At 36.5% G+C, this 22291-nt stretch overlaps 1 protein-coding gene across 1 annotated transcript; it reads left to right on the top strand.

The window, feature by feature from the left end:
* Positions 1-998: 998 nt before the first annotated feature.
* On the top strand, positions 999-6570 carry LOC113335445 (transcription factor UNE12-like). The gene is made up of 7 exons (XM_026581490.1): positions 999-1667; positions 2219-2302; positions 3043-3162; positions 3909-3974; positions 4995-5060; positions 5667-5744; positions 5903-6570. Exons 1-7 carry the CDS (start codon positions 1290-1292, stop codon positions 6113-6115), a joined length of 1005 nt encoding a protein of 334 aa, XP_026437275.1. The 5' UTR covers positions 999-1289; the 3' UTR covers positions 6116-6570.
* Positions 6571-22291: the final 15721 nt, after the last annotated feature.

Genomic DNA, 22291 nt, shown 5'->3' with positions numbered 1-22291 from the left:
GCAAAATCGTATGGGATAGCATTTGTCTTGCACTTCTGACGCTCACTGCAGGCAAGTCTACAGGCTACCCCAGAGTTAGTAAGTTCGCGAATGATTCGCGAATTTTTCCATATCACGAATTTTACCGTCTTATTCGCGTACGTTTGCAATTCCGAACCCAAGTCGCGTATTATGTGGCATTCCCGGATTATTCGCGAATCGTTCACGAATTTTACGTATCTCGAATGATACGTCCGCTTAATTCGTCATAAATTCTTTAGCTTTTACTTTTCAAAGACTCCATTTTTTGGGCTTTACTGCCTCCCGAACATACACGACCGAATATTAGACGTGTTGTAATTTTTATGAAACAAAAACGACTGAAGAGATTTGAAGGTGAAGGTGAGAGAGATCTCAAACTCACTAACCAAGCATCTAAACCACCATACGACGTCCTTTTGGATAACTAATGTTGTATATATTATTAATATCATCATATTGAGTTTATTTTTTCCTTAAATAACTCACACATATGCATAAAAATTGGTCTATGACCTTATAAATACAAATTATTTGTTATATATAGATACCGAATTTTCAGAGCCGAACTCACATTTATAAATCGAATTATACACGTACGTATGCCGTTCCGAATTAATGACGAATCACGTCCCGTTGACCGAATTTTGGACCGAATCTGGATTTTACAAAACCGTATAATACTCGTACGTTTGCCGTTCCGTACGTTTGCCGAATCACGAATTGCTAACTAGGGGTGGGACATTAACATTTTATTTTATGTTTTGATGGGATGGGATGGGCAATCTCTTCTACAATACTATTTCTGATATGTCCAAATTTCAGGGGGTGGAATCTAATTTGCAGAAACTAGTAGCTGGGATTAGGGGCCTATAAAAAGTAATATCAAAATCAGGGTAGCAATAATTTATTAAAAGAAACATTTTTGATGATCAAACATCCTTTTTTGTTGTCTTTTTTGTAATAAGTGCTTAAAATAAAAAAAAAATGTCCGTGAGTGTGAGTAAACAAAACCCACTGAACGACTGAGCTCCTCCACTTTCTAGAGAAGGAGGAGAATTATTTTCTTTTTTTAAGTCTTTCTTCTTCTTCATCTTTCTCTCATTCTCTTTCAAACCCCAAAAATCCTTCCAAACAACGTCTTTTGTAACCCTAAGCACAGACAATCTCGATTTCAGCAGTTTTTATTTACTCCTAAATGAAATATCTTACTATAACCTACTAATCAGAATCACAGCTTCTTTCTTCTTCGGGATTTTGGAAAAAAGATCATGGCGAATAATCAAGGAGATGGAACAACAAATGAAGATTATTTTGAGCAGATCTTAGCAAATCCATCTTTTTATGTCAACCAAACAAGTTCTGAAACAGCTAGATTAATGGCTATGCAGTTGAGTTCTAGTGGTGGTGGTGGTGGTGAAGGTTCATCAGGTCATCATCTAGTATCAGCTGAAAATGGAGTAGGTTTTCAAGAAATAGGGTTCAGGTTAGAACAACAACAGCAGCAACAAGGGATTAAATTACCAGATGAAACCCCACTAGGGTTAAGATTGGAACAGCAGATGCCAACAACATCAAATGGTTTTGATAGGTTTGGTCATCAAACTTCTTCTTCTGGTCATCATACTCATCCTCATCAGCATAACAACGTAAGTTTAACTTCAATTAATTTACTTCCATTTTTCTCGCCGTGTTTTCAGTATTCTTTCTTTATTTAGTTTACCTGTATACCACTGAAGTGGTATGATGTTGGTGGGGTAAGCAAAAGTTGTTGGTTTGGGGGCTAATTAAGAACATCTATGATTTTATCCATGACGGTCTATTGGAGAAGTGTAAACAAGGTGTAAGATAAAGTGGGTTACAGAGAGAAAAGAACTGTTAAATGCTCAAGTAAGCCATATGTTTGGGCTCCATGCCACTCTCGAGACAACTATCATGTAGGTCTATGTGAGCTTAGGGCACTAGCAGAAGAGGTTCGAAACAGTGCTGCTCAACATCAATAGTTGCTCACTAGTTTTAGTTTATCCAGGCAGTGTTCTAAGTTTGGGTTAATTGTTTTGGGGGTTCGGACTGGGGTAAGCAAATGTAGAACCAATTTGTTAGTTGTAGTGAATATCCTTGGTTTATTGACATATTATCTTTTTGTCACTTGTGTGAAAAGGCAAAATTTGCAAGTAGTCATCTTTACTTTTGTGTGCAGGAAAGAGAACCCATGCATTTGACAAGTTTGTTTCCTGCATTCGAACATGTACAACCTCATTCGGTTAGGCCTGCCGCTTCTCAGGTTATCTGCGAAATTCCACTGTATTTATATATTTTATTGCTATCTTATTGTGTCTGTGTTAGCTGTTGGTTAAAGGTCTATTTTGTGTATCCTAAGACGACGTTTTGATGAGCAACAATTCCAATTTTGCATTTTATTTCATGAAGTAATGAATGATCGACATGTTAGCTGTGATGTGTGTTCTCTTTCCTTTTCCTTATATTTCTTCTTCATGTATGTTGATGTTACATATTATCAGCTTGTGGATGTGTGTTCTTTTTCCTCCCTGATATCCTGGTTCTCACCCACTCAATTTCAAGGTTCTAGGCTATGCGCCGATCGGCGATCACTAACCAGACATATATCTTAGTTAGCGTGCTCCTTTTTTGTCATGTGGATTCTCTTCATACTCCATGTGATGAATTATGGTTTGTTCTTCCTTGTATGTCAAATGTGATGGTAGCATCATTTAAGAACAACAACAAAATAAGTTCTAGCAACTTGACTATTTCATAATACTATTCCGTGGGAGTAGTCTGTAGTCCTCACTCCTCAGTAGTTAGTTATAACGACTACATAACCCATTTTCATGATATTGTCTTTACGTCTAGTGTGTTCCCAAATTTTATGATCTTGGATAGATGTATCTCAACATAAGAAGTCAGAGATGTTTGTGTAAAGTCCAAATAATCATAAAGCTGTGCCTAAAATATCATATTATATTGTTGATGTTCAATTTTTGTGTTCCCATATTCTTGCAGCCTTTACATGCACATCAAACATCCACCACTGGTGCTGCTGCTCCACACCCACCTGCCTTCCGCCCTAGGGTGAGAGCAAGACGTGGACAGGCTACTGATCCCCATAGTATTGCCGAGCGGGTAAGACTGGGTTTTATACGAAAATATGCATATTAAATGAATGAACATGTGTACCACTTATGCATATTAAAGACTGGATTTTGACTAATACAGTTGATTCTCATATGTGGCCAGAGTCATTGTCAGTTTGTAAAATTAAGGTTACTGGAGTATTAACATGAAAATACTATATTTTTAGAAGCTTTTTGTTCCTGTTTCATCTGTAGACTACAGTACAAGTCTAGGTGGGCATTCACTTACGTGATTTTAGTTGTGATTGAAATATTCCTCAACTGCCTGTTTAAAGGTGATCATTTATGGTTTTCTCCTTATATCCGTTGCTCTCTTTTTGCTAGATGTGAGACATCAGAATACCCGAATGCATAAGTTCAGGATATTAATTCCAGTTTGTGCTGGCATACATATCTTTCTACTCAGAATTCATTCTTTGTTGCGCTTTGGCAAAAGTATTGTTGATAATGTAAACAGTCAACTAATAATACTTGAGGAAGAAATATTTTCTTTCTCAGGTTTTAATTTCTTATACAACAGACAGATTTTTTTTTTTCTTTTCCTTTCAAGAGGCTTATTCTCGTTCTCAGACATTTGGTATAATTAGGAGAGATACCATGTTCAGTTTTATGAACCACGTATATGACCATATACTAAAATCTGTCTTTCTTGCTTTTCATATTGCACAAACTTTTCAGAGGCTTTGTTCCACACATGTATATCACTATAGTTATGGATCCTTTTTTCTTATGCAGCTTCGTAGAGAAAGGATAGCTGAAAGAATGAAGGCTCTGCAAGAACTTGTTCCTAGCTTCAGCAAGGTCATGCCTTCCACTCTTATATTTGTCTTTGAAGATCATTAACGTCTTTTCTTCAGATTTTGATTATGTTGTTTGGAATATTAACGTATATGCAAGTTAATTGTAGGCAGAACTCCTCAAAATTTACTAGGTGACTTTATTCCTTACAATTGGCTGTTAGGCTTTATGTGCATGGTGTGATTGACATGCACATATGATTTGAACTCGATGAAACTTTTTCACACAATAGGAAGATGAGCATATCTTTATATTTAGGGATTAATCATGGAACACGGTTCAAGGAATAGGATGTCTGATATCTGAGGTAAGGTTGTTGATGACTAATATTGATCAGCAAAAGGTACGTACAATGAAATTAGGTTTTCTTTGTAAGAGTTTGAATGGATGGAAGATGGTTGCATAGAACACTGAAAGGTTCTAGAAGGGTCAAGAGGAAGCCTCAAATATCAATGAGTGAATAGATGACAGCATATTGACCAGTTTCTCGATGTGATTCTAGACATAGGAGGGTTTGATGTTTCTTTGATAAAGATACGAGTATACATGTCCCAATCGAAGTTATGAGCCAAGATATGTCCATATAATGTCTCGTGATCCTGCTTGTAAGCTATGTTTCACGATTTTTTTCCAAATCGAGACAGAAGTATATGTTCTTTCTGAACGAAGTTTCACGCTGAAGCTTTATCCTTCTTTATGTCATGATTGATGCCTGCTTTTCCTATTATGGGGTTAGCCCAGTGGTTGCTTCCATAAGGTAGTTTCTTCAATTACAGTTACTAGGTTAAGTCAGTCCTTCTAGAATGGCCATTTACAAGATTGCTAGTCATTTTCTTAGCTTGCTTAATTTACTATTGGGACACAGCTTCATTGTACTGAGAGTCTTTGGCCAAGACTCTACCTTCCTGACAGAAATTGAAATCTTTATCTAACCAATCATTATGACTGAAATAGTGATGGCACATTTCTGTAACAAAGCATACCGTGACATGAGGTTTAGTTTTCTGTTTTTTATTTCTGCAGACTGATAAAGCAACCATGCTTGATGAAGTAGTGGATTATGTGAAGTTTCTAAGGCTCCAGGTCAAGGTAAAACAGTTGCTTTTGATCATAACAATTCATTTTTAATTCACGACTGCATGTGGCCACACTGCCGAGTTCCAGTATGACCAGTGACAAAGAAGACCCAATATTTATTTAATATGGAAAGTACATTGGTTCCATGTAGATTTAAATATTCTTTCAATCGGGGATAAATATTGAATTAAGCATTCCAACTCAAGAGAAGATTTCTTTTTGCATACATCTCTACTGTAAGAGGCTATTGTTGACTCCAAATGGCTATGTTCCATAGAGCACATAATAGACCCTCCAAATGGCTACTGTTTGTTGGACACCTCGCATCAGAGCCAAACAAGAAACATAGAGCAATTATACCAACTAACTTATACCTCGCATCAGAGCAATTATACCTCGCATCAGAGCACATATGTTTCTTGTTTTGCTGAGATGCGAGATGTCCAGTGAACCCTCATCTTCTACGAACTAACTTATACCAATTCTTTAACTTCGCTGGTTAATAGGCCTAGTTTTGCTTTTTCTTTTTATTGTTATACATGAGTAGCGTCTCGAACTGCAGACTTTACATCCACTCTGTTTTATATTATTGCTCTTATTCATTTATGAAATTAATAGGTATTGAGCATGAGTCGGCTAGGAGGGGCTGGTGCGGTTGCTCAGCTTGTATCTGATGTCCCACTACCATCAGTTGAGGTACTACCACGGGAAACTGCCAAAAAATTCTTTCTTGGGCATGCTTTCTACTTCTTGTTATTTCAGGATGATTGAGGCTTGCTTATAAGTGTGGATATGTTTTATCATACCCCTGTAAATGATATCGTTAAATTTTGTATCCATTTCTGAAATTTAAGGGAGAAGACTTGGATGGAACTAACCAGGCAAGAGAGAAATGGTCAAGCAATGAGACAGAAGAACAAGTAGCGAAGCTCATGGAAAAAGACGTTGGAACTGCCATGCAATTCCTCCAATCAAAGGCACTCTGCATCATGCCCATTTCACTCGCTGCAGCTATTTACCCTATTTACCAACCTGATTCACCTTCCTCACTTGTCAAGCCTGAATGAATTACTGTTCCTTAAACTCGACATTGAGTAATAGCTGTGCACGTGCCCCACCAATTACTCCCAAATCAACACGCCCTACCAAGTAGGATTAGGTTCACTCTTAAGACTTACCCAGTAGTGTTTGATGGTACTTACATGAGCTGTATCTAAGTTTCTAACATGTAATCTGAGTCAGATCCCATGTTTAATTCTGACCTACTTCTGTTTTCTATTCTGGGCTTCTCTTTTTTGTCAAATGGGATGTTAGGGAAGAAGGCTAGAGAAAATGATTTTCAGATACTTTATGGTCTGCTGTATTTGAGTGAAGTAATGATTGTCAAATGTGTCTCACCAACTATGTAATAATACTTATTTTGGTAATGGCTTCCATGACGGTCTAATTGGTAGTCATGGATTCTTGTAAAAACTGAAGTTCACATATAAATAGATGTTTGTATTTTGGTTGCCCAGAAAAATTGTTTCTAATAATCTACCTACCTACTCTGCCTTTTCTCCAACTTGGTTGGAAACAATCGGAATTTGAAAACCTTGATTCAAAAACCTATTGACCTGATTAGGGCTGCACAACGGGTAGGGTGGGTAGGATATGGCCTATACCTGCCACCCTACCCGTTTACTGGCGGTTAAAGAAATTTTTACCCGTCACCCTACCCGCCAAATAATGGATAGGGTAGGATACGGTTAAAAAACTGGCGGGTAGGGTAGGGTTGGCGGGTATGAGTAGGGTATGTGCACCCCTAGGTAGGGTGGGTAGGATATGGCCTATACCCGCCACCCTACCCGTTTACTAGCGGTTAAGAAAATCTTTACCCGCCACCCTACCCGCCAAATAGTGGATAGGGTAGGATACGGTTAGAAACCTGGCGGGTAGGGTAGGGTTGGCGGGTAGGGGTAGGGTATGTGCACCCCTAGACCTGATCGCCTCCAAGTTGTTCAACTGTAATCCAACCAAGAAATATACTGCTGTGGCAACTGCCTGATAAAGACTTACAAAAATGAATTTTGATGCGTCTTCTATTAAAGAGAAAAAGCTTATGGACAGAGGACTAATGATGATGTCTGATACAAAGAAATCTAATGGGGGTAGTATGCAATCCAGACATAGGATGAGGAGCAGGCAGAGGCATTGTCGTCTTTGAAGGCTATCAGATTGGCGAACGAAGCTGAAGTGGTGAATCTGTATTTGGAGGGATGTAGTTTGAATGTGGTGAATGCCATTAATGGTAGTGTAGGGTCTGTAGACTAATAAGGGGGGTTCATATGCATACAACATAAAATGCCGTTTACTATACGGGGAAATTAGGCTAAGGTCCAACCCATGGATAACCCATGATATGAAGCCCCTAGTTAAAAGAGTTTTATTACTAGACCCTGAATTAAAAATAAATTTTAATTCGGTTGAAATGACCAGAACAACCTTCACTATATAAGTATCTAACCTAGGTTTTCTATCAAATCGACACATTCGTTTCATTTCAAGAGAGAGAACTGAATCTCACCTGAGAAAACTGCCGGTCGAAAACCTTCAAAGAAGTGCAGAGAAATTTGTTTCGCTCAAATCTTCTTCTTCGTGTTTAATATTTTCTTCTTCTTCGTGTTTAACATGTTTTTCGATCCGTTTTTGTAACTGTTTTTCGATCTGTTTTTGTAACTGTAATTAAATCTGTTTTTCGATCTGTTTAATCTCATTAAATTTGATCTGTTTTCGAACTGTATTTGATGTGTTAAATCTCAGTGTATTCGTTGTTTTTTGAAGACGAAGAAAGAAGAAGAAGACGAAGAAAGAAGAAGAAGAAGAAGACGAACTGAGGTTTTGAATCTGTTTTCAAAATCCTAGAAACAGTAAGTTGAACTGAGGTTTTGAATCTGATTTAATTACTACATCAACTGTAAGTTGATTGATGTTTTGATTTCATTTATCTCTTGATTTTGTGATTATTTTTGAAAATTAGTGTTTCGCGATTTAGGTTTCATGATTTGAAATCAAATTGATTTGTATTCTTACAATTTGCACTGTAGATTCATATTCAGGAGATAATCAAATTAATTTACATTCAAAATGCCGAGAGGAAGAAGGAATCAACCTGAAGAAGATGCTGCAATAACGGGTATTATGATTCTTTCCCTTTAAGATGCCATTTACTATTGCGGTGTATGTTTTGGGATGATAAAATGTAAGTAAAAACATTCAAAATGATATAGCATATGTAACTTTAGAAATAGAGCATGTGTAACTTTAAGTTACACATTCAAAATCTAACCACTGACTGTATTGTGGTTTGTATATTGAGTGTGTAAATTGGAGTTACACATACAAATGAGCCTATATAACTGTAAGTTACACATTCAAGATGTCACTACTGACTTGCCCAAGGGGTTGTGTAACTATAAGTTACACATTTAGAATCTCATTTTTTGATCATATGTAATGCATATGCATGTGTAATTATAAGTTACACATTGAAAATCTAACCACTAACTTGCCAAGTGACTGTGTAACTATAAGTTACACATGCATAATAACATCACTGATTTTCCAATTGCCTATGTAACTAGAAAGTTACACATGCAAAATATAACCTACGACTGTATTGTGTTTATAAATAATAGTTACACATCAAAAAATGACGCTTGTAAACCTTCATATGCATGTGTAAGTTAAGGTTACACAACACAGAATAGAATGATTCAGTTTGTGTACTTGGAAAATACACATAGTGTGTAACATGATTTTCATTTTGCAGTTAAAAATGAGTGTATTTGATAAGTACACAACATACTGACTCATGCTATTTTTGTGTGTGATGTGTACAGGAAACCTAAGGCAGTCGTTGAATGCAGTAAAGGATTTAGTAAAGGTGTTAAAACCTATAGGACTGACTGATAGGGCTCAGAGATATCTTAGGAGAGCTGCTTACGGTGAACTCGTAATGATGTATTACGATGACTATGATACAGCTGTACCGAGTACAACAAGACAGATAAGTACCAACAAACACGGCGTCTTGAAGCTTTTGAACTGCTTTGACATGGATTGTGAGACACCGTGTTCATTCAAGTTTGGTGATGATAAGATTATAGAGTCTACACCGGCAAAGCTGGCTGGTATATTTTGCATGCAGAGGATTGGAAGTAGAAAGGGTCAGAAGCTGTTAAAGTACTATTGTCCTAGTGATTTGACTGACAATGTTTTATACAACAAATTCTTCACTGATATCAAATCTACAAAGCATCAGACGACAGTGCCTAAGACAAACATTTTAGAGAAGATAAAACAACTTATGACAAAAAGGAGCAAAAGTGGGAAAAGAAAGAAAGTTGATGAGAAGGATCTAGTTTGCTTGATAGGTCTTTATCTTTGCTGTGTATTGTTTTTTGGCGACAAAAATGCCAATGGAGTGAACGCGAAATATCTTAGTATCGTTGAAACTTATGATACAGTGCTCAAGGTGTCGTGGCCTGATTTAATACACGAGCACTTGTTTGAATAAATTCATACTAATCTTGGTTGTTTTTCAAATGTGAAGGCTTGTGTGCAATACCTACTGGTAAAAAGCTTGTGTGTAGTTTCTTATTCCAGCAGTTTTAGTGTTACGTGATGGATATTTTTGTTCAATCGACTAATTAAAATTTATATGTTGCAGTTATTTTTTGCTGAACACACGCCAGCAGGATTAATCCCAAAAGTTGAGAACCACGAAGAAGATATCCCGAGGATTGGAAGGTGGGATATATACCAGATTTCTGATTACATTTGGAAAACAGACATGACACAGTTTTCGGTAAGAGTTATATGTCAGTTGGTTTAGGTTTTGTAAATTTATGGTAATATAATTTAGATAAAACTTTGATGTAATCAAAATTGTCATGTGTAGCTATAAGTTACACATTTAAATGTGCTTGTGTAACTTATAGTTACACATGAAAAGATAACACCAGTGAATGCATTTTATATGTGTAACTATAGGTTACACATTTCATATGTGTAACTATAAAATGTGCTTATGTAATTATAGGTTACACATATAAAATGTGCTTATGTAACTTTAAGTTACACATACAACTGAAAATTTTTATATTTAGAATGTTCAACTGTTTTTGCTATCTCTTTTTAACCTCTCCATTTGTTAATTGCAGCCAACTCCTAGCTTTGTGGCTTAGTTTTCACAGCTTGAGAAGCAGCTAGGTATATCAACAGTGGTACCCATCAAGGACGACCTGCAAATTTGGCTGAAAGCGCAAACCATTGAGAATGGCAATCTGAAAGAGCAACTGCAAGCAAAGCAAGCAATGTTTAAAGCAGTGTATGCAATTGCCAGAGAAGGGATATCATAAGGGGACCTTTCAGGAACAGCAGAATTCAAGATTCACAATTTTAGTTGCCAAATTATGCAAGCAATGGGTATTGATCCTTACAAAGTGACCCAGGAAGAGTTTATGCAACATGAAGATGCTGGACATGGAGGTACTGAGCATGGAGCTACTGAGCATGAAGAAGAAAAGTTACAGTTAGTTGAGACTGAGCAACAAGCAGATGGAAGTACTGAGCATGAAGAAGAAGAGACCGAGAAAGAGACTGAGCAAGAGAAAGAGAAAGATGACGCGGAAATTTCCTTCCATGAAGAATGTAAGTAGTTGTTCATTTTTAATATGCTTCTTTAACTTGATAGAGGTACCCAATTAGTTCACACTAAGGTCTTTGAACCTTTTTAATTTCATATTTTAGTTGTTCATTTTTAGTATGCTTATTTAACTTGATTAGACTTAATAAATGTTGAGTAAACTAATCATATGGATGTGTAATCCCTAGTTACACATGCTATATGCATGTGTAACTTCTGGTTACACTAGTTAGATGCATGTGTAACTCCATGTTAAACTAGGTATCCATGCCATATTCATGTGTAACATGAAGTTACACATGTTAGTTATCCAAGCCAGTCGATTACACATGATATATATTCTTCTTGAAATTTTATTAAAAAAATTTAACATCATCATCATCATCCTAATTCTCATTTCAATCCTTGTGCAGTTCCATGTATGAGCCTTGCAGATGGAAATACTCCAACAATTCTGCAAGCTCAAACTGCTGCAGAGGGGCACAAAAGACCACTGAGGACATATAGTTCAAGTATGAAGAGTGTGACAACTTGCAAGACTCCACCAAAGAAAATGCCCGTTTCAAAGGGAAAGCCCACTCCTACAAATAATGTTGATGAGCAGCAGAAGAAAGATGTTGAAGAGACACCTGTTACGGATGAGGCGCAGAAGAAAGCTGCAGATGGTGGAGTTGTGGATGGGGCAGGTGATGATGTAGCTGCAAAAGCCGCAGGTGATGATGTAACTGCAAAAGTCAATGAGGAAACATCTGCAAATGTTGGTGATGGTTTGGTTATGACTGCTCCAACTCAGCCAACTCCTGGAATTTTTGAGGACAGTTCTGCTTCAACACAGTTTGAGGAATCCATGGTGATAAGTGCTACAACACCGCAACTAGGAGCTAACCCTGATGATATTCCGAATGTTGAAGTGAGTGAAATAATAGATGAGATCGTCAGCGACATTAACAAAACTGAACATGGACCTGCAATGACGGAGAATGCAGAACCTACCTCAACTGGTATGAATCTTTTCCATTCTATGTTTTGTTTGTAATGGAAGTGTAACTTCAATTTACACATTGTAAAAGGCATGTGTAGCTTGAGGTTACATATAGTATGTTTTTTTTGTAATGGAAGTTTAACTTCAAGTTACACATTGTAAAAAGCATGTGTAGCTTGAGGTTACATACAATATGTTTTGTTTGTAATGGAAGTTTAATTTCAAGTTACACATTGTAAAAGGAATGTGTAGCTTGAAGTTACATACAGTAAATTATTATTTTGGCATGTGTAACTTTAAGTTACATACATGTGCTAATTTTACTGAGATTCTGCCTATATTTGTTTCCGCAGCTACAACACAGGATAAATTTTTTAGCCTTGGAATAGATAAAACTCCAAGACTTGTAGGAGAGTTAGTGAAGGAAGCTGCGAATACAATAAGAGAAAACCAACCAGTATTCATGCAACAACGTGTGCTGAGGAATAGAAAAATTCCAACACAAGATCTGAAACAATATCAAAGAAATTCAAAGAGGGTTAAGAAGACATCTAATGAAGAAGAAATGGCCGCAGTTCCAGAAGTGGAAAAAGAAAGAATAGACACAGTTCCAGAAGTAGAAGAAGAAAGAATGGCTGAGGTTGTTGAAAAAGATGATGGAACAATGAGAAAGGATGTGAAAGGTTCAGAAGTTATCGAAAGGCTGGAAGGCGAGAAAAAGAAGATAGTGCTTGAATATTTCAATACTCATCCGAAAACGTAAGTAGCTTGACTCCAAGTAGGCTTGATTCTTTTATTGATTGTTGTATTTTACTACTTGATTGTGTTATCTTGATTGATAATAGTTTACTTCTTTGTAATGCAGAGACATTGCTTGGATGGAATGCGACGAAGATGGTAACCAGATGTTTGATATATCTGGAAAACTAATGCTACAGCTTACCAAGAAAGAATCCTATTTGGAGTCAGAATTCATCGACTTCTACATTAGCAGATTGAAGACAAAGATGAACTCTAACAGCAAGTATGACAAAACGTCATTCCTTTCGCCAAAAGCATACGTAAGTACTTCAATATATTTAAAATCTTATTGCATTTATAATGTGTAGTGTATGTGGTAATATTATGATAACATACTCGAGATTTTTTAATGTCGGAAACCATTTATAATGTGTAATCTGAAGTTACACAACCATTTATAATGTGTAATCTGAAGTTACACATCCTTATTTTTCCAGTGTAAAACCCAAGGCCCTATGTGTAACTTCTGTTTACATAATCACTTGTTCATTTGTAACTGTTGATTAAAAATTTGAGTTTGACATTCCAAATGGTTTTTGCAAGCCTCTTACTTGAAGGATTACGGAGAATTTAAGAGATTTTGGATTCCAAAGCTTGCGAAGGAGTATGTCAAGTACAAGAACGATGCAGTCAGACTCTTCGCCCCAATGTGCAACAACAACACACACTACACACTGCTGGAGTATGAATTGAAGAGCTCTAATCCTTGGTCCTACATGAACTCGTCAAGCGTTAAGGAACTCAGGGGTGAACACCTTCTTCAAGCCAAGAAATATGCATTTTCAATTACTACAGAACTGAGACTCTTGTGTCCTTCTGCTCTTGGGATGAATGAAAATGCCAAGAATCTCCCTTCGCCCCCACAAGGTTCAATTCCTGACTGTATTCCATGTGTATGCACTTACATGAAGATCAGGATGAAGAATAAACCACTTGACAAAAAATTAAGCTCAAGTATGATGTTATGGTGGACTGACAAGCTGAACCGCATGAGAGGAAGCATGTTATACAAGATTCTTTCGGATCCATCCAGAGATGTGTAAAGCAGTCATTAGGATTAGAAAAAAACTCTATACTCGTAAATATGTTGTTAGCCATAAGCAGATGTTAGATTTGGAAAATATGTTGTTAGAAACTTTTAAATTTCATCAGTTAGTAGATTTTAGCAGTTCTTGGTTTTGAAAATATTTTTGGATTGAAATTCTTTGAATTAAAAACTTTTATCTTGTTAGAACTTCTATTGTTGTGTGTACATGTTTCAGAAAGTATGCAACAGGTTAAGTAACTACACATCTTAACTTGATGCAGAAGGTGTAACCAGACTTTACATATGCATTTATCATGTGTAACCTAATATTACACATGCATTCACAGCAGTGTAACTTCTGGTTACACATCCATATATTTGAGTGTAAACTGAAGTTACACAAGCCATTGATCGGACTTACCCAATAAATCAAAATAAAATAAAGTTACACCAGCATTTATCATGTGTAAGCTAATGTTACACATGCATTCACAGCAGTGTAACTTCCGGTTACACGTCCATATTTGAGTGTAAACTAAAGTTACACAAGCATTTGACCACTGATCAGACGTACATAAATAAATCAAAAATAGAGTAAAATGCATTTCAACTGTGAACTGACAAAATATAAAATATGAATAAAAGATCCTTGCACATAATCAACGTTGCAGAAAAATAAAAACGTTTGGTCCATGAGAATCGAAATGAAGAAAACTAAAAAACATATAATCCAAGACAAATAAGAATCCACACATCAAATCATTACTTTCAGAAATGAACTTTGGTAGGCTAAAGCTAGTGGGGTGTGAACTTCCGAGGATTCCTGCAACCTGCCTTGTTGTGAACTGTTTTCTTGCAATTGCTGCAACGAACTTTCCTATTCACCTTCTTCTCACCTTTAATTATAATCCTTTTCCCTGGTGGTCTACCTGGTTGCTTCTTCACGGTAGGCGGGTTGACGGTGTCGTCTGGATGACATTCAACATGCCTGTTCTAGTTGGGAATCGGCTGGATGACATGCATATAAGTCTTCCTAAAATAGTCGCTTGTAAAATACGGTGAAATGAAATCAATAGCCTCACGTTTAATCTTGTGTATGGCTTCAAGATCATGAGCACAAGGAAAACCATATACGCGCCACCTGGAAGAAAACAAAAATAATCGAAAAATCAGTTAGTTGCACATACAAATCATAAAATACTCAAAATTAGCTAGTTACAGGTGCATATACAGGATGTGTATCTTTAAGTTACAATTGCAAAATATATGTGTAACTACTATTTATACATGCATATATCTAATGTAACTGGAAGATACACATTCTAAAAAAAAAAAATGAACATACAGAGAAAAGAAAAAGCATAAGAAACCAAACCTTTGACAGATGCAAGTCTGGTGTTCGAGGTCCATCATGTGAGACCTTTCGCAAAAAACTTCAAACACGGTAGGACTAGCAACCAATACTTCCCAAGCCAAACCTTCATCTTGAAGAGACACAAGCTTTTCTTCATACTCAGGGGTTAATGGAGTCATCATATTAGCACCAATTTCACGACGCTCCGCCATCAAACACATTATTTTCCTCCTAATCTGAAAAGCAGAAAAAAAAACTCATGAATACATAAAGTGATAAACACATGAAATAAAAAGACAACAAAAAAGCAAAACACACACACACACTCAATTTACCTGATCAAGAAGAGCAGATGCAGGCATCTTCTTGTGAACCAGAACCCAGCTATTGACTGATTCTGCTAGAGTACTAGATGTTCGTCCATACCGACAACCTTTGAAATAGGCATTCGCATATGCTTCAGGTGGTTTGTCTCGATGTAATCAGCCACCCAATCGCAGTTCAAGTCTCTAATCTTCTGTATGGCTTTCGCATGGTTTTCAGGTGAGAGTGCGTATGTCGCCTCTCGGAAATGGTCCATCACAAGCGAGTACCTAGGATCTGTTGCAGTGATGGGTATATTTTTCGTCAAATGATAGTAGCAGAAGCTGTGGAACCCATCTGGATAAACAAGTGGAACACCCTGCAAGAGTCCTTCATGGCAATCCGAAAGGAAGGTGATTGGCCTCCCATCACCAACAACTTCAGTCAAATTCCTTAAAAACCACTCCCAGTTGTTGATCGTCTCAGAATCGACTAGTGCAAAAGCAAGGGGAAAAAATCCTACAAAAAAAATTGTGCAGAAACGAAAGAATAATAAGTTTCACACAAACAGAAAACAATGTGTAAATACAAGTTACACATGCTAAAACAAATATGTAACTTAAGGTTACAAATGCTATTTTCTTAGTTACACACTGAGTAAAGTAATGTGTAACTCTCAGTTATTTGTCAACTGAAGTTGTTCACAAAAAAAACATAAAAAAACATACCTTTACCACCATTGATCCCAGTAGCTTCCATCAAGAAACCTTTGAATGTACCAGTAAGGAAAGTAGTATCCAAGTATACCATTGGACGACAAAACCGGTACCCCTTAATGCATGCAGCAAATGCGATGAAAATACGTTGGAACTGTTTATTTTCAAATTCAAACTTTATCGCACTACCAGGGTTGGTTTCCCTTATAACATCAATATACCATACCAAGTGCGAGTAGGACTTGACATCGTCGCCATAAATCGTCTCATAAACCTTTTCCCTAGCATTATATGCCTGATAGTACTCCATGTTAATCCCATAGTTGGTCTGGAAATCAGCAGCAATTTGCTTGGGATTATTGTGAGGATTTTTGCGAAATTCTTCCTCAATCAAACTAGACGAGAAGCTGGTGGAGTAAGTTTGGTTCAAGTTGCGCCCACCAACACCACAAATGTGCTCAGGGTTATAAGATCTGACCTGAAGAGGTTCATACAAAATATAAACAATTCAACCAAAACACAATATGGTGCAAAAAACATCATGTGTAAACCAAAGTTACACATACTGTAACAAAACATAACATATACTAAGCATTAGATGACAGAACACGGAAAACCTACCTGAAACATTTCGTTCCTTTCATCAATAGAAGCTGCATGGAATTTCCAGCCGCATTTTTCATCTGCACATTTAGCCGTGAACCTAGAACGCTCATTGTGAGTTACAATCATTTGGAAACCAGTGCGAAGACGATACTTGGTGAAAGCAACCCTGACTTGCGTAACTCCTTCAACAAACACATGACCAATTTCACCAAGAACCTTGGGCCAACCATCCGATAACAAAGGTTTTGCAGGCTTGCTTTTATCTTCCAAATACATTGCAACAGTAAGATTGTTTCTGGACGAAGACGTACTACTAGACCCATTAGAAATAGAAGAATCTTCCCTGGAGCTGGAGGAAGAGGCCACACGAGGAACATTTTGCAAGAAAATATCAACACTGGTCTTCTGTTTACTATTTGTGATGGATATAAGAGCTTGCAACGAAAAATCACAGTCAAGCGGAAAATCTTTCCCACTTTCTCGGAAGAAGAAAGTAATACCAAGTGGAGTAAACTGCTTCCATTCCCTGCAAACTTGTTCCTTAAACTCTTCAATTTTGATATCAGTATTAACACGCAGGGTAATAAAATCTGAAGAGTAGCGAACAACAACAATGCAACTAACAGCAGCGCAACTAACAGGATCCATGACAACCTGAAAAATATCAAACACACAATAACAATATCAAAATTTTAAAACGAACGCAATTCACTCGGGGGCGTTGCCCCCTCGTGAGAAGTATATTCAATGCGGAAAGCTAAATATGAGTAAAAGATACAGATGATACAACTATTTACACATAAACCTGTTACAGGACATATATATGTAACTTCAACTTACACATGCTTAAAATACAACAGGATATATATGTGTAAACTAAAATTACACATGCTACAACTAAAAAACATTTGCTTCTTCCTCACACATGCTTAAAATACAAACAGGATATATATGTGTAAACTAAAATTACACATGCTGCAACTAAAAAACATCTGCACCTTTCTTACACATGCTTAAAAATACAACATGATATATATGTGTAACCTAAAGTTACACATACTGTAAAAAAAACAACATGTAACAAATCAAATTGAAGTTGTTCTACTGAAACAAAATTGTTTCTTCATACTCCTCTCAGTATCAACAAAAATTAACAGATCAGACATGCAAGAAGAACAAATAATTCAATTATTTTTTGAAAACAGATCTGAAATCAAAAACAAAATAAAATTCTTACCTAGATTGATTGTTTTCTTACTTCTGAAACAATGTTCTTACTATTCCTCTTCTCGGTATCAACCAAACCCGTGTAAGCATCAACAAAAACATACTCAGTATCAAAACCAAATAAAAAAAGTGAAAAAACTAGATCGCAATTCCCTTGTAACAATCAAAATCAATTGAATTGAAAACTAGATCGAAATCACAATTCGTACCTACGTTGATTTCTCTATTCCAAACTGTCTTCTTCTTCTCAGACTCAATAAAATCGAAACAAAACAAAAATCCAAAAATCAGTAGAAGATAGAAATCAAACAATCAATCAGAAAAAGTAATGAATCAAACCTATTCGATACAAACAGAAGATAAAATTGATACAAACCTATTTGTTGTTCTTCAATGCATCGTCTCAAACTCGTCAGATCTGAAATCCACTGCATAACATCAATAAATTGAGAAAAAGCAACAATGAATCCTTGTTCTTCGTCTCCTCTTCAACACAGCAACAGACTAACGAACTCTTGTTCTTCAGTGCAACAATTTCGTGTGAATAAAAAAGCTAATTCTGTTTCTGAAGAAAAAATCAACGAGAGCAGAGAGAATAGAGAGCTGAAAACTAATTTGATTTGATTTTCTTTTTCTGTTACCGTATAAAACAGCTTTAAATACTGGAGGGTAATTATGGTATTTTCACTTTTATTAAAAATCCTGATGACGTCAGCAATCCGAGAAAATTCAAAACCAGGCCCAAAAAAAAAAAGTTCTGGGCCTAGAAATATCAAAAATGGAAAGTGTGGAGTTGATAGTGGAGGATCCATTTAGTGGGGCTTGTATATGTTGAACCCATATAGTAGGGGGTTCTAGTATTTTTCACTTTACTATACCAAGTGGCTTGGCAAACTAGCCGCGCCACTATGAGAAAACGATGAAGCATCAAAGATGCTATGGAGTGATCTTAACAATAGCGCTAGCGATAAAGACTCTATTGCTGGTGATTTGATATATTGAGCGACATAATCAATCGCCAACGGTCGACTCTATCTCTCCATAAATACCCACACCTTCCATCATTTCTCTTCACATCTTCTCTTTTTTCTCTCCAAATTTTTAACGGGTATATCTAATAACTTATACACCAAGTTGATTCCCCATTAATTAATGTTTTATAAAAAAATTGGAAAAAATGGCAGATGCAGAGCATACCTATGAACCCTGATTTTGGGCATAATGAAATCTTACTAGGCATACTGCATAAAGACAAAAAAGGTTGTGAAATAGCAAAATCAGATTACCCCTTAACCCAATTTTTTTTAATGGAAAAACTTCCCTTTACGTATTAGTGTTAGTAATATTGATTAGTGATTAAATATTTTATTTAGTGATTAAGATAATTTTCAGAATTATAAAGGTTGTTTAGATGATTTTTTGGATCATGGTTCGGCGAAACAGGTTGAGGTTCGTCTCACATCTATGAGCCGAATCTACCAATTGATGAACGGTTCGGCTCATTGAATCTGTTTACTGCATGCGCCGAACCTATAATTTTCAATTCCAACCCTTTTGCTAGACACTAGTTCGGCTTATATGAAAATTTCATAGTAAGCCGAACAACATCCTGAATAGCTCGGAAAAAAAATAATTACTGGTTCGGCTTATATTTCGAAAATCGTATGAGCCGAACATCAATTTGTTATTTTTTGGGTTAAAATATTGTTATTGGTTCGGCACATATTGAGAATATCGTAATAGCCGAATCTCGTAAATGTGCTAGGTTCGACACATATTATGATTATCGAATACGCCGAACCCCCATGCATCTCTATCTGTGACTAGGTTCGGCTTGAAATTTCATGAAATTTCATGCCGAATTGTTCATATACACTTACAGGAAGCTTTTGTGAAGAACAGTTCGGCTAAAAACGCAACTCAATTTTGAGCCGATCCCAACACTGTAACCGTCATTTAATCGATGAAAAACAGCAAATAGGAGATTGGGTTTGTAAAACTTGCTTTCTTATCCTCATTTCCGGAGTTGGAGATGCAGTTGGTTCAATTTCTGGTTCAATTGGTGGTTGATTTTCAGTTTCTACACCTTCATCTTCAATTGGTTCTTCTTCTTCAATTGATGGATTAGAAGACGATTGGTTTTCCTAGTCCCTGCTTTTCTTTGTACGGGTCATTATGTGGTTGAGTTTAATCGACGATCAAATTTTTACGAATTGACAATTAATCACGATGATGAATTTTTTTTTCGCAGGAGGGGGAAGAGTTCGGCTAGAGGAGGAGGAAGAAGAAGAGATGGTAAGGGAAACTGATTTTGATTTTTTAGAAAACTGATTTTAGATTTTTGTATTAAGGGTATATAGGTAATTGAACTACCCATAGGGTACCCCTTATAAGGTCACCCAAGATGGGACTATTGTTTTGTATGCCTAGAAAGATTTAGGTATGCCCAAAATCAGGGTTCATACCTATCCGTTCAAAGTTGAGGGATGATGCAGGGGCGGAGCCAGCCCATTACAAGGGGGTGCACTTGCACCCTTTGCCCAGATGGCTCCAAAGCCCATTTGAGGCCTTACAAGAATTTTTTTAACAAACAAGCCCATTTTTGCACTTTTGCACCTCCTAGAATTTTTGGTTGCACCCATGGTAAATTTTTGCACCCCCTTTTCGTGATTCTTGGCTCCCTGGGATGATGTGAGACTCCAATTTCTCGAGAAATATGAATGAGACAAATTAAATGCATTATGTAGAATTTCATTTTATGTTAAAGAATATTTAATTATCAGAAGATGAGAGGACTTCATGTCTAAGGTTTGGAGCGACTATGTGTGAAACTCAGAGTTAGATGATGCGTATTAAGAGGAAAACGCTAAATCACAACATCGCATAGATAACTGACAGAGAGGGGGAGCGAATCTCAGCCGCTGGTAAGACAAAATAACTATATGTTGATTGTTGCATGACACACCAAAAATTCATCTTTGTTCCATCAGCGAACTCTACTTGCCAAATCGGGGTATTACAATCCTTAAATTGGAGCCATCCTCGGCTCTGGTATACATTCAAGGCCATATCTCCGACGTTAAAGGAAATCAAATGATTTATTTTAGGTCGATCCCTGAAACGAGGATATTTACTAGGATCGATCCTAAGGATCTCTAGTAAGACCAATCCTTTACCAAGGATCTCTATTAGGACATATCCCATGGATCCCTAGCGGGACTGATCCTTAGATTAAACAATATAAAATGTTTGGTATGTTTATTACTTTAGGGTTTGCATAGATACTGAATATATGTTTGGTCAATATGGAAAGTTCATAAGATCTCGACATAATATATTTGGATATGTGCTAAACTCGTATTACTTAATTTTCATGTATTTTCCTTGATACTCTAGGTGAGATCCCAAATCGAAATATGTTTTTGTGATATTCGAAATTGATGTTTTATTCATATCCCAGTGGATTAGTATATCTCTGGTTGATATATTAGTAAAGTATATGTTATATGCTAGTTAATATTTAGTTGTCATCCAAGAGAGATTTTGGTGTATTAGTTGGAATATTTATCGGTGTAATAGTTGGAATATTTACAAAACCGAAAATAAACATTCATTGCATATCTTTAGTATTTTAGCGTTTGGAATTTCCTTGTTGTTCAAACCACTTTGGTCATTATGAATAGTGAAGTTTATTATTCTTACAAACTTGTCCCAGAACATAATGACCTAACCTTTTGTGTGGGAATCCCACTAGCAGCATTCTCGTAATACTCACTGCAGAGGAGAGTATCCTAATTAGGTGAAATCTCTTACGTGCGCTTCTGAAATGACGAGGGTATCAAGTACACCACAAACTTTTTGATATCAACTTATTATATGTCTGATAGTTTGTGTGATCTAATATAGACAGCGACTGTCAAGAAAATGACAACAATAAGGTACACACTTGGTATATAGTATACGTACGAAACCGAACCTAACTAAAAGGATCAACCCAAGTGTGTGGATTAACGTACAAGTGTATTTATTTTTAATATAACTGAAATAATAATTATAGTTGCGGAAAGTAAAAGTATATACACAACAAGATTTTGTTAACGAGGAAACCGCAAATGCAGGAAAACCCCAGGGCCTAGTCCAGTTTTGAATACTCTTAGAACTAAGCCGCTATACAAAGACTACTACCAACTTCGTATAGCTGAGACCAAGTATTAAACTACCCCAAGTTACCTAGTTTCCTCAGTATCCCTACGCCTACAACCAATCTGTCCAACACAGGCGAATCCTAAGATATAGTCCATTATCTTAAGTTGCTTCAACCGCCGTGAAGACTTCAAGCACTCAACTTATTTGGATCGTTTTCCGAAATAGTAAATGACTAATCTGTCCGGCAACCACTATTTCAATCTCAAGAAGTGAATTATAGATTATAGTTGAGTTTAAAAAAAAGGCTCTTCCATTTAATCTAATACACTCTTTTGTTGGGTAAGATATACGAAGATCTAGATTATCAAGTTAACCAGATCTAGATATACAAA

This window comes from Papaver somniferum, unplaced genomic scaffold (assembly GCF_003573695.1).
Source record: "Papaver somniferum cultivar HN1 unplaced genomic scaffold, ASM357369v1 unplaced-scaffold_148, whole genome shotgun sequence".
Classification (NCBI taxonomy): Eukaryota; Viridiplantae; Streptophyta; class Magnoliopsida; order Ranunculales; family Papaveraceae; genus Papaver; species Papaver somniferum.
This window is presented reverse-complemented; position numbering and strand designations above follow the sequence as displayed.

What these genes read in the sequence shown, in the direction of transcription:
- LOC113335445 (XM_026581490.1), top strand. Translation starts at nt 1,290, where the DNA reads ATGGCGAATAATCAAGGAGATGGAACAACAAATGAAGATTATTTTGAG. An exon ending in CCCATAGTATTGCCGAGCGG is followed by an intron (nt 3,163 to 3,908) that starts GTAAGACTGGGT and finishes TTTCTTATGCAG; the next exon opens with CTTCGTAGAGAAAGGATAGC. An exon ending in TTCTAAGGCTCCAGGTCAAG is followed by an intron (nt 5,061 to 5,666) that starts GTAAAACAGTTG and finishes TGAAATTAATAG; the next exon opens with GTATTGAGCATGAGTCGGCT.